The 13,113-nt window shown below is 48.9% G+C and overlaps 1 protein-coding gene across 1 annotated transcript in view; it reads left to right on the forward strand.

Moving 5' to 3' along the window:
• Tox2 (TOX high mobility group box family member 2) overlaps positions 1-13,113 on the forward strand; it is a 94,772-nt gene that overhangs the window by 53,450 nt on the left and 28,209 nt on the right. Inside the window, exon 3 of the mRNA XM_048349460.1 lies at positions 9,867-10,112. Within this exon, the coding sequence (XP_048205417.1) occupies positions 9,867-10,112 (246 nt within the window). The remainder of the gene's footprint in view (positions 1-9,866; positions 10,113-13,113) is intronic.

Here is a 13,113-nt window from a genome sequence, read left to right on the forward strand (position 1 = left end):
AGGTCCTGGGTTCGATTCCTCAGCACATGAACAGAAAAAGCTGGAAGTGGTGCTATGGCTCAAGAGGTAGAGTGCTAGCCTTGAGCAAAAAAGAAGCTCAAGCTCAGGGACAGTCAGTGCTCAGGCCCTGAGTTCAGGCCCCAGGACTGGCCAAAAAATAATAATTTCGAAGGATCTGGAAGCAGGAGAGCCTCACCATCCACTCATGACCACATGCCAGGCAGTGGCTCTCAGGAGAAGGCTGTACAGAGTGAGGCCGGGACCCATAGCGCCTGTGCTCACACATGTCTCCCTTCAGAATCCTATTTACTAAAGCACCCACTGCGTGCAGGCTCTGAATTTGAACCTTGAGCAAAGCAGTCAAAGACCCCCATCTTCATCCCACCATGCGCTCTTTCACTCGGCAACTGTTTGTTTATTGAGGGGCTACTTTGTGCAAGGCACTGTCAGTGACCGAATGGTGGGATTTGTGGTCCAGTGAAGGGCATGGACAGTACTTGTTCGTAAAACATATCAGGAGGGAAGTGTTCAGAAGGGAAACAGCAGGCCGTGGGGACTAGCTATGCCCCCTGACCTGTGGGGGCGTGGTTGCAAATAAGGTGGTCAAGGAAATGCCTGCTGAGGTGACATTTGAGCAAAGACTTGAAGAGCTGAGGAAATGAGAGCTAGGAAAGCCCTGGGGTGAAACTGTTCCCGGCATGCTTGAGCAATGTGGCTGGACAGGAATGAGAGAGCTTGAGAATTGGAGTTGACAAGCTTCAGAGCAGCCCTTGCCCGTGTGGGGCGTGGACTGTGAGAGGCCCGGGCCCGAGTGCAGAGTTACTGTGGATGAGCCAGGACACCCACTTTCTTTGTGAAGCCCCCAGCACTGACATGTGGGGAGGGTGCTAGCCTTCACGTACCCTGACATCACTTCAAGGGAAGTCTCACCATCTCACAATGTCTTAAAGCTAAAGGAGATTCCATTTCTGCCCACTGTAGCCTGTTCTATGGTGCGGGAAAGCAAGTCCTGAGTTCAAACCCATGTCTGGGACAAGTTAGCATTAGATAGCTTAGTCACACTAGCTTAAGATAGTAGTTTTCTTTGTCTCTCTCTCTCTCTCTCTCTCTCTCTCTCTCTCTCCCCTCTCTCTCTCTCTGTCTCTCTCTCTGACTTGAACTCAGTCAGGGCCTTGTGCTGAGTCCTCCTTCAGAGCATCCTGAGAGGTAGATGACTGTGTGCTTATAGAACGTTGGTGAATGACAAGGACAGGATGCTCCTCTGCTCCTTGCTGGGAGGGCGGGCAGCTCTGCTCAGACCGCCTCACCTCATTCACATCCCCAGCCCTGCCCCCTGAGAACCTGGAAAGCCCAAATCCCAAGCCCACATCCTTCCCCTCTAGAACTCTCCCTGCCCCCCGGGTGAATCACTCCAGAAGTTGCCTAAACTTCAGCGAGTATCTGAGTCACAACTCACTCATTCCCTGATAGGGCTTTAGGGACAAAACCTGTGGTGAATGCATCTGCCTGTCCTTGCCTATTTATTACCAAGCCTCTGCCTCTTCTGGTCCAACCACGTCAGGGTCAGGAGAAGCCACGGAGTGCCCATGGCTGACAGCAGGACAGTCAGCCAGGGAGGGTGTTGGACCCCTTCCTCCAGCTGGATAAGAAAGGCCTGAAATCTGTCCCTGCTTCCTCTATCTAGCATCCACCTGGAATTTTAACAATGTGGTTTCCCACTCCTATTTGCTCCTTGATTGACTGATCGATTTTCAAGGAGCAGTGTAGTGCAGGAAAATGGCCGGTCACCGGAAGGTTCTCAGAAGTGCTACAGAACTTGGTCTCAGAGGCTCTGATCTAGGAATCTGAAAGATTCGATGAAACACCTCATCTGTTAAATGCAGGGACATCATCCAAGATGCATGCATGACTTGACGCGGTCAGTATGGACACGGACATGCCTGGGCAGAACTGCGTTTCGTTCCCTGGAGAACCCATCAAATCCCAGTGCACACAGCACGTGGTAGCTCTGAGACCCCTGCTTCGGTTAGCCATTTGGATAAGAAACCATTTTCCTTGTTCTGGAAACCCAAGTAGAGAAAGACATTGAATGGCATAGTCCTTCCCAGGCAGGGGGGCAGGGCAGTCCCTTGTTAAAACAGGTTGGCAGGTGGCCATATCATTTATCCTCGAACCCAGGACCCTTTCAGAGTGAAAGAACAGTGTGATGTGTTAGAACACGCTTTCGTTCAGGTAGACAGGACTTTTTGTTCCCTGAGAGGCTATTTATTACCTCTGTCAAACCTCAGTTTCCTCGTGTGTAAGCTGGGAATGTGAGTTCCTGGTCCTGCTTTCCATCTGAGGTCTGTGTTCCATGTTCCTTCCTTACATATTGTGGGACAATTGTATACCATCCATCTTTGCTGTTGATGAGGTGGCATAGCTAAAGAAACACAAGAAGAGCTGGTACTGGGGCTTGAACTCGGGACCTGATACTCTCACTTGACTTCTTTACTCAAGACTAGTGCTCTACCAGTTGAGCCACAGCTCCACTTCTGGTCTTTTGCTGGTTAGTTGGAATTGAGAGTCTCACGGACTTAGCTGCCCAGACCAGCTTTGAGCCTTCATCCACAGATCTGAGGCTCCTGAGTAGCTTGGATTACAAGTGTGAGCCACTGGCACCCAGCTTGTTTCTCCTCTAAGTGTGCTTTCTACTTATTGCCTTTCTCCTGCTGCTGACTTGTGGTTATTGTGTTATTCTATCTGTTTGAACTGAGTACTGCGTTCATTTAGCTTGTCTTTCTTGTCTCTAGTAAAGTTATTTAGGTAACAAGTATATATTTTTCATTGTGGGTCACAGACTTAATTGAAGTTTATTGTGATTTCCTCCTTAGCAAAAGTAACTTAGAAATTTGCTCTTAAACAATGTAGTGTTGGGACTGGGAGTGTGGCTTAGTGCTAGAGTGCTTGCCTAGCATGCCTTAGGCCTGGGTTCGATTCCTCAGTACCACATACACAGAAAAAGCCAGAAGTGGTGCTGTGGCTCAGGTGGTAGAGTGCTAGCCCTGAGCACTGAGAGGTTCCTGGACAGAGCCCACGCAGGCTCTGAGTTCAAACCCCAGGACCAGCCAAAAAAAAAAATAAATGCGATGTTTAGGAGAGTCTCTGTCTTTCCATTGTTTTCCTTCTCCCTCTTTCTCTCCTTTGTTTGGTTTGTGTTAATTACTAGGTTGGTTTAAACCTTGGAATGTGGACTCTATCATTTTGCTCTCTACTGTTTGAGATTGAGATTGAAGTTTGAGATCGTCTTTGTAGCTAGTACACAGGTGTTTTTAGTGTTCCACAGACATTAGGAATGAATGTGCCTCAGAGATAAATCAAGAAGGAACCTCCAGGAGGCTCTTACCTCCAATTAAGTAACAAAAAGCCAGAATTGCAGTTGTTTCTCAAGTGATAGAGTGCTAGCCTTGAGCAAAAAAGCTCAGGGACAGCACCAAGGCCCTAGTTCAAGCCCCAGTGCCTGCATACACACATGCACAAAAAGAAGGTAAATTGTTTTCTTTGAGTCAGTTATTCTTATTCCTACTCAGCTGACTTGTCAGTATTTGAGGAGATGTGTTAAAGTGTCTCAGTTTGCTTATGGTTTTGAACTCTTAATGGCTTTTAGCATTGTATATTCTTTTTTTGGTCTTGTTTTTGTTGCCAGTCCTGGGGTGTGGACTCAGGGCCTGAGCACTGTTCCTGGCTTCTTTTTGCTCAAGTCTATCTCTTGAGCCACAGAGCCACTTCTATATGTGGTGCTGAGGAATCGAACCCAGGGCTTCATGCATATGAGGCAAGCACTTTACCACTAGGCTATATTCCCAGCCCCTAGCGTTGTATATTCTGGTGCTTTTATCAGTCTACATAAAAGTTTATGTCTTGTCATTTCTTTTTATTTATTTATTTATTTTTGGCCAGTCCTGGGGCTTGGACTCAGGGCCTGAGCCCTGTCCCTGGCTTTTTTTTGCTCAAGCTAGCACTCTGCCACTTGAGCCACAGTGCCACTTCTGGCCATTTTCTGTATATGTGGTGCTGGGGAATTGAACCCAGGGCTTCATGTATAAGAGGCAAGCACTCTTGCCACTAGGCCATATCCCCAGCCCGTCTTGTCATTTCTTGATAGTGGGTTGTATCGTTGAAAGTGTTCCTTTTGGTCTCTTTAATGCTTTCTGCCTGTAATTTGCTATTAACTTCTACACTTAGTTTACAATTAATTTAGCCATTCTTCCCTTTACATTTGCTTGATACATCTGTTTTCAACTGCCCATGTCACATTGTTTTGAGTATGTCTTCTAAATTATATGTGCACTGTTCATTTATTTTATTTCATTAGCATTGTAGTATTTTTATGTGTGTTTTGTTTTGCTTGGTTATGTTGGGAGTTTCTCACTGTATAACGACTGGAACCTGGGACCCTCCTGAGTGCTGGGATTGCAGGTGTCTGTTACCATGACTGGCTTGAATTCACTTATTTGGATTAAAATACTAAGTTTTATATGTTAAGAATGTGCAACCACTTCTCTTTATTGTAATTACTAATATTTAGTACCGTCTGTCATTTTCAGGAAGACTATTGGTAGTCTCATAGTTCATCTTTATTTCCTTTTAAGAGTTTGGTGGGTTTAATTATGTTCTCCTTTTCTTTCGTGCTCATTGAATAGGATGGAATTTCCTGCCTTCCTTTAAAACACCATAACAAAGTAGTTAATAATTGAATTTGTCAAAGCTTCGAGACATAGGTTTTAACGTGGAAAAGTCAGTTGCATTTGGATAAACCAAATAAAGAAGCCAGGAAAACAGTTCCGATAGACAATAGCATCTGAAGAATGGAGCAAGGAGGTAATAAATCCAAACAGGAAGGTGAAAGCCACATGAACCGGAAGCTAGAAAGCACTGGGGAAGGAGCTGAAGAGACCTGAACTGGAAATGGGAAGAAGCCCTTGCAGAGGACCGGGAGACACCCCTCCTCCCCAGGAAGGGGAGACTTACAGTAAGCTAAGGGGGTCCACCAGCCCCACCCCACAGCACCCCAGCCTTTACAGCAGGAATGTGAGACCCCAGCAGCAAATGGGTATGAAATTGCTAGGGGCCGGCACAGCACCAGGAACCTTGCAGGAGGTTCCCAGTTGCTCCCGCTATCATAGTTAAGACAACATGGTAACAGGTGTGTGGCAAGAGAGTGCACATCAGTGTCCACAAGCCAGGCGTGGTGCACCTCTGTCATCCCAGCATGGGAGGCAGAGGCAAGAAGATTGTGAGTCTGAGGCCAGCCAGGCAAGCTAGCTTGAGACTCTGAGAAGCAAAATGCAAGGATGGGTGCTGTAGCTTATGACTGTAATCCCACTTGCTTGGAAAATGGATCGCAGTTCAAGATTGGCCTCAGGAAAAATAACTTAGCATGATCCCATCTAAACCAGCAAGCTGAGCACAATGGCGCATGCTTTTGTGGTCAAAGCTACGTGGGAGACACAGACAGCAGGATTGTGGTCTGAGGCCAGTCCTGGGCTTGCCTAACATGTGCAATGCCCTAGGCTTAATTTCCAACACCGAGAAAGAGAGATGAAGAGAGACAGTGACCGGGAGCGCCGAGCTGCTGTCTGACCAACTCTGCTTGTAACCAACGTCATCATCCCTTCTAACTGCTTCCAGAGCTGGAGGACAGCTGGATTTAATGAGACAGATGAAAAGGTTTTTTAACAGAGTAATTACATACTTTTGTGCTCTGATGTTTGTTTATTTCAGGTTCTCTGTTCCTCACCGGAGATTTGGAAATATTTTTTTAAATACTGTCACCTTTTGCTTATTGTGGTCTTCATTAAAATTGTTCTATTTTGTTATCACTTTCATAGCCTGCACGTGTACAAGGAAAGTTTCACGGTGACATTTCCACGTGTGTCAACAGTGTATCCTCGCCCCCTCCCTCGCTTTCCCCTATTGCCTTCCATCTTATGGAAACAGCTTCTACAGGCTTCATTTTTCTGTTTCCAGAGATGCAAATTAACCGCTTGGACCTTATTCTACCTCATTCACCCTCTTTGTTTAGCTCTCCCACTTTCCAAACAGATAAGAGTTCTTAAAAGAGCCCATTGTGGCACTGGAGTGAAGACATGGAGACAGTGGGAGAGCCCTGAAGACGCGGAAAGAGGCTGTACTGTATACAGCTTCATCTGGCAAGGGTGCCGGGCCAATCAGAAAGAAATAGCCTCTTCACCAAATGATGCCGGGGGCCCCCCAGCTGCCACATGCAAAGCAACGGTGCTGGACTCTGCCTGGTGCCACATGCCAGCAAGAGTGCCTTCAAAATGGATCCATGGGGCTGGGAATGTGGCCTAGTGGTAGAGTGCTTGCCTAGCATGCATGAAGTGCTGGGTTGATTCCTCAGTACCACATATACAGAAAAAGCTGGAAGTAGTGATGTGGCTAAAGGGGTAGAGTGCTAGCCTTGAGCAAAAGAAGCTCAAGGACAGTGCCCAGGCCCTGGTCTGGCAAAAAAAAAAAAAAAAAAAAAAAAAGATCCATGATAGGAACAAACATCTGGGCTAAAGCCATTATTTGAAGAAACCATGAAAGTAACCTTTCATTACTTTGGCTTTTCCCATGAATTCTTGGATCTGACTTCAAACCCATGAACAGTAAAAACCAGATGATTGTGATTCATCCAAGTGAAGAACTTTCACATACCAAAAAGGACACGGTCAAGAAAGGGAGGAGAGAACCGAACACATTTGCCAGTTACTTGTCACAAGGGCTTAGTACCCAGGCCGTATAAAGAACTCTGACAGTGCAGCGACAGACAGTCCACAACTAATCAGTTGCAGGCAAAAGATGTGAACAGATATTCCTGTGAAGAAGGTATGTAAATAGTCAAGAAATGCATGAGAAGGTGCTCAGTGTCACTTATCTGTAGGAAAATGAAGATACCACTCCCTATCACTAAGGCCTTACCGTGTCCTCCCTGTCTCTAGCAGTCACTCCCTTCCTACATCCGGCCTTCCTGCCTGCCTCCTCTAGTCAGTGCCTTCAGTGTGCTAAGCTCCCTCCTCCCAGTCTTGTGAGATGACCTCTGACCAAGAGCAGATCCCCTGGTCTTTGGATTTGCCCAGCATGTCTGCCATCTTGGAATCAGGTCATGGAGAACCCCCGCTTCGTCTTTGGGCCACACCAGAGCTCATGCAGCTCAGGCACCTGGTGCCTCTTTCTGTGTTTCAGGAGGAAGGCAGTAATGGCACTTCTGCCATGCTGAGGGGCTGACCCGATGCATATGGGGTGGGCTGGCATTGTAATGTGCAAATCACTCTGCTCAGCACAGACTGCGGAATGAGGACTCACACGTCCCAAATCTGAATCTCACACACTGGTTGTATAGCACCTGTGCAGTTTGAGCTCCATCTTCCTTGTCTGTAAAGACAAGGCAGGCTCCATTAAATGGACAGAGTGTATAGAAATGTGGAGGTGGCTCTGGCACATAGTAGGGCGTTTGTGGAGATTGTGTATGGCTGGCACACAGTAGGGCCTTCAGGGCCATCCGTCTCAGGTTGGCTTGTGTTGAGGTGTTTGGGGATTCACTGTACTCAGAAGAGGCATATGTGTTTGCATACTTATTTTCAAGTGTGCTAATTGCCTCTTTAAATGAATTGTCATCATTACATTGTTTCAATATTTGGATCCAACATATGCTTATTTTCTTCAAAGGGCTTCTGGTCCATTGGACGGGTTCCAGTTTGGTGGGAGTTTGACTGAAAAGAATGGGCTTGTGTATTTACTTGGCACTCCTTGGGCACCTGCCCTGTGCCAGCACCTGTTCCGGATCATGGGGGACAGACACAGGTTGCAGACGACGGTTAGTAGGTTGTTGGGGGGAATTACAGCCTACTGGGAGAAACAGACAAGGAGACACAGCCCGGGATGTCTTTCCATTTTGTGGGCCCATTTGATGCCTTGTCATTGGGTACTTGCTGTGTCCTAGTTACTGGGGACCAGGCAGGCTTAACCTGTGACCTCACTGAGTGTGAAATCATAGTGGAGGAGGGGATGGATAGAGGACACAAGTAGAAGATAAAAGACGTGGCAATGCACATATACAACACACCCGCACACACACACACGCGCACACACACACACACACACACTATGGGGAAGGCAAGAACCTGCGGCTGAGAGCAAGTTGGAGGTGTGGGGTGTTTGTTGTCTGGCTGTAAGATGGGTAGGCGGGTGGGAAGGCTTTCTGGAGGAGGTGACTGAACAGGAGGAAAGGGCTGATGAGGGGAGACTGCATTCTGGGGCAATGTCATACCCATGGCTGATTCCATGTGAGGCGTTCGACCCCCTAGCCCACCTCCAGGATGAAGCTGAAGACAGATGTCACCCACGATGCATAGACGTGTGGCATGAGAGTGAGGGGCATTCTCTAGAGAGGCTGCTGAGCCAGTGAGTGGCCAGGCACCCGTTCATGTCCTTGGAGAAGGTCTTAATATCTAGAGCCATCAGCAAGCATGACAAGGATGCAGTAAGAACTAGCACTCGGGGCTGAATGTGCCAGCCACTGTCCCGATTTGTTTCCATCCATTACTTCATTGGCTCTGCACAGCCACCCTATAGAGGCATATTCCTTACCTTCCTCCTCACAGATGAGAAATTGAGGCACAGAGAGGGGAAATAATGTGCCTAGAATCACACTCCGGAAGTAAGTGGCAGAGCCAGGGCTCAAGCCCAAGCTGCCTGGGTCTATTTGGTTGTTGTTGGTTTGAGATCCCAAACTGTCTTCAAGTTGCCAATATCTTGCCTCAGGCTAATGCTGGGAACACAGGCATTTACCACCACATCCTGCTGTTGTGTTGTATGCCTCTTAACTACTACAACCACCCTGACTCCCAAATCATAGTGACTACGGTACTACACACACACACACCTCCAGGGTGGTCCCAAAGGTTAAGTGAGGTGCGTTATTTGCCTGTCTGCCCTCAGGCCTGGCCTCTACTCAACAATTTTTCTATGAATTATTTGTGAGTTCATACTTGCCTGACTGAAGCACTGAGGACAGCAAGCAGAAGTAACATTGAACGTGAAACAAATGCACCGGAAGTCAGCCACCTCCGAGTTACAGGAGTTCTCTCAGGGACAAATGCCAGGAGGTCCTGGGTGTCCTGTTGGAGTCTGGCCTGCTCTGGTTTTTATTGGATGACGTTTAAGCCATGTTTACTAGAAGATGCATGAGCTAACCTGTTGGTACAGAGCAAGTAGCAGTGGGTAGGTGATGGGTGGGGGCCATGACAGGTGTGCAGGGCAGCACCATGCAGAGAACTGGGGATGTGAGGTTGAGTCCAGGCCAGTCATTGTAGCTGATCAGCCCCAGAGTGGGATGAACGGTGAGCATGGGAGAAAGGCCCAGGATGGCTCCTAGTTTTGAGCACGGGCTTCTATGGAAAGAAATGGGAGAAAGACAGACAGGCGATGGTTGGGAATTCCTCAGAAAACCATCTAGCTGCCCAGAAAGAACCCGGGGCAGCTTCCAATGGTCCTTTCTCTCCGAGGGACCTGAGCCCCCAGATCAGTGAGGTGGTGACTGCAGGAAGATGGATCCCAGGGATGGGCGATTGGGTGGGAAAGCAGGGAGGAGGCATCCACGGGGCTGGGGAGCCAGGCTTTAGCCCTCTACTGGTGTGGGGGGGCATCTTCCTGGGGGTGAAGCAGCAGTCAGAGTGAATCAGGAGCCCTGAGACCCCACCGCCTTCTAGAGGGATCACCCCTTTTCTTGACAGAGGACCCCATCCACTGGGGTGGGTGTGTTCTGCAGGCTTAAGACCACTGACCCCCCCCCCAACCTTATGCCCCTTCTGATGTTTTAGACCTACAGCAGCCAGAACGAGAGCAACGAAGACTATGAGATTCCCCCCATAACACCGCCCAACCTCCCCGAGCCGTCCCTCCTGCACCTGGGAGACCACGACGCTGGCTACCACTCCCTGCGCCACGGCCTGACACCCAACGGTCTGCTCCCTGCCTACTCCTACCAGGCCATGGACCTCCCCGCCATCATGGTGTCCAACATGCTGGCTCAGGACGGCCACCTGCTGTCAGGCCAGCTGCCCATGGTGAGTGCCCGTCTCCTGCCAGGCTTCCTGCAGGATGGGATGGGGAGAAACGGAATGGCAGCGCTGGGGCCTGAGGTTCCTGACCCCCTCCCCCACCCTCCGGGGAGGGATCTGCATTCCGCTGGGCACGCACGTGGAGGGAAACTCTCGCTTCTGCAAGCTCTGTGTCTGTCTGGCAAACTGGGATTTGCTGTATTACTTCTACTTTTTATTTTCAGCTGCTTTGTTGAAACGTAATTCACGTGCCGTACGATTCACCCATGGAAAGTATATGATTTCGTTGCTTTTCATAGATCGGTAGCGTCATATAGCCATCAGTACATGGGATTTTTAGAACATTTTTATCACCCTTTGAAAGAAACCTGTAACCATTTGTGTGTGTGTGTGTGTGTACACGTACATGTGCTGGCACTGGAGCTTGAATTCAGGACCTTACGTTCTGTGCTCCCTTGGAGTTTTTTTTTTTTTTTTTTTCACTCAAGGCTTGTACTCTACCACTTGAGCCACACCTCCGCTTCCAGCTTTTTGCTGGAGATAAGAATCTCACAAACTTTTCTTGCCCAGGCCAGCTTTATACCTTGTTCCTCAGATCCCAGCTTCCTGAGTAGCTGGAATTACAGGTGTGAGCCACTGGCCCACTAGCAAAAGCCCATACCTTTTGCTTATTGCTCCCAACCCATTCCTGCAAGCCCAGGGGATCCTTAATTATTTCCCGCCTCTCTCTCTCTCTCTCTCTCTCTATGCCTATTTGAGCTAGAGTTCAGGGGTAGGTAGGAGCTTAGCAAATGCCTTACGTGTTCATCTGTGCAGACCACAGTGCCCCAGGGATGTTGTCCCTGAAGAGGGGGGTAGGGCCATCTCAGCACTCCCCAGTCCTATTGGCTCTGATGTCAGGGGCCACCAGTTCATTTCTTCTGGTCCCCTGTCTGGCTGCTGAGTCCCATGGACGCGTGTGGAGTCAGATCTCCATCCTTGGAAAGGATGCCTGCCAGCAAGAATCATGGAGAGTATTAGAATCAGGCTCCTTCCACCAAATTAAATATGCTCAAGGCTTCTCCCTCGACTTCAGCGTCTTAACTGATTAAACATTCATTTTCGAGACAAAAAAGAGTCAATTTAGTATGAAAGATATATTTTGCCAGTTTAATTTAAAGTGCTGCACCTCCATCTGACCCCTATTTTCATAACTCAATAATTTTATCCAGTGTTGATTGTCTCATTTTGAGAGAGATATTGTATGTATAAATCAGGTTTCTAAAATACCCAAAGAAAAACGCCAAGAGTGGAATTTATTAAGGAGCTTCTTTTGAGTCTGACATGGTTGATTTTGGAGATGCTGGCCCGGCACAATGCTGCTGCCCCCCAGGGGAGGAATTATTCTGCTCAGGGGTGGATCCAAGTTCCTGGGAACCGCTAGCTGTGGTGGAGCCAGGAGAGCTTTGGGCAGGTGGAGGCTGGGCCAGCCCCACTCTTGCCATGAATTCTAAAGAGCTGGGGGATCTAGGGCTTCCGTAGATTAAGCCCTTGGGTCTCTGGGGTGAGTGATCCAGTCTGTGGCACAGCATTGGTACAGGTCTTCTCCAGACATTCTCCTCCCAGCTTTGAGTCTCTCTGGCTTTCTCTGGGACTTCAGACAAGTCCCTTCTCTCCTTGCCTTCTTAGGAGACGGTGGTGGGGAATCCACCTCTGTGAAAAGGGGCATCACTAGGCATCATTGCTTTGCCAGCTCTGGCAGGCTGCTGGCTTGGGATGGCTGCTAGGAGCAGCGACGACCCCTGAGTTGCTTCAGCGGTGTTTCTCATGGGAACCTGCAGTCCTGACCCAGGGCCTGGAGCCCGGGGCAGGGCCCGTGAGTCCGCTCTGAGAGGTCTTCATACATCTCCTACCATCTGCCCTTCCTGGTCAGTGCTGCTCCCCTGCAGTCTCCCTTCCCGTTGCACCCCTGCCCCAGGCTCAGTGTGTCCCTCTTTGATCTGCTTGAGTTGGGATACGGGATCCCCTCCAGAGCTGGAGGCACAGGGACAAAATAGGCAGCATCCCTCCTCACAACCATCTAGATGTCAGAGTCCCTGAGGGCTATAGAAGACCCTGAGTCCAAACAATTGCCTTTATCATTCTTAGTTTTGTTTTATGATTGTAGCAGGCAGCTTTGTCTGTATAACAAACCACCACAACACTTGGAGGATTAAACTAGCACATTGTGATTATTTCTCCTGGATTCTTTGGACCAGCAAGGTGGTTGTTTTTATCTGGACCAGCTCAGACAGATCATTTCTGGGGTTCTGGGGCCCCCAGTCTAAAATGGTCTTAGTCACAAGTCTCTGCCCTTGGTTCATGGAAACCATAGAGAACTGTGGAGGAGACTTGACTGTGAGTCCCTCCTTCCCCAGTGACCTACCTGCCTGTGGGAGTCCCAGGCACATCAAGAAGAAATGGCCCCTGGATGCAAAGGCTTCTCAGACCTCTGCATACTTAGCACAATATACCCTCCCATTGGCCAAAGCCAATCATATGGCCAACCCCTGAATCATGAGTAGAGAAATGGACTCTACTTCTTAAAGGGATAGGTGGCAGTCACCCTTGGACACAGGGTGAAAGGCAGGACGAGGGCCACTTCCTTCCATTTGCTTCCAGGGGCGAGGAGGGTCTTTGTTTTCTTGAAATTTTGTTCCATGAGCTACAATGGGGGTCAGGCTGACCGGAGTCCAAAACCCATTCCACCTTGGAAGCCAGAGCAAGGCAGCCCTCCTCCCCGAGCCTCGGTTTCTTCTCCTCCCCCCCCCTCCCGTAATGGAGGTCGACGATACTTGCCTTGTAGGAACTCTGGAAGTTTCAGTGGTCAGATGTAGGGAAGAAGCACACAGTAGGTGTTTAATGAGTGTAAGCTACTGTGTTTATTAATGCAGTTGGTTTATTGGCAGGACGTAGTGGCCCATGTTTGTCCAGAGCTGCAGGCCAAGTGCTTAAGACAGCCTGCAGAGGTGGGTGTTGAGAAAGCAAG

This window comes from Perognathus longimembris, chromosome 6, assembly GCF_023159225.1.
Source record: "Perognathus longimembris pacificus isolate PPM17 chromosome 6, ASM2315922v1, whole genome shotgun sequence".
Taxonomy (NCBI): domain Eukaryota; kingdom Metazoa; phylum Chordata; class Mammalia; order Rodentia; family Heteromyidae; genus Perognathus; species Perognathus longimembris.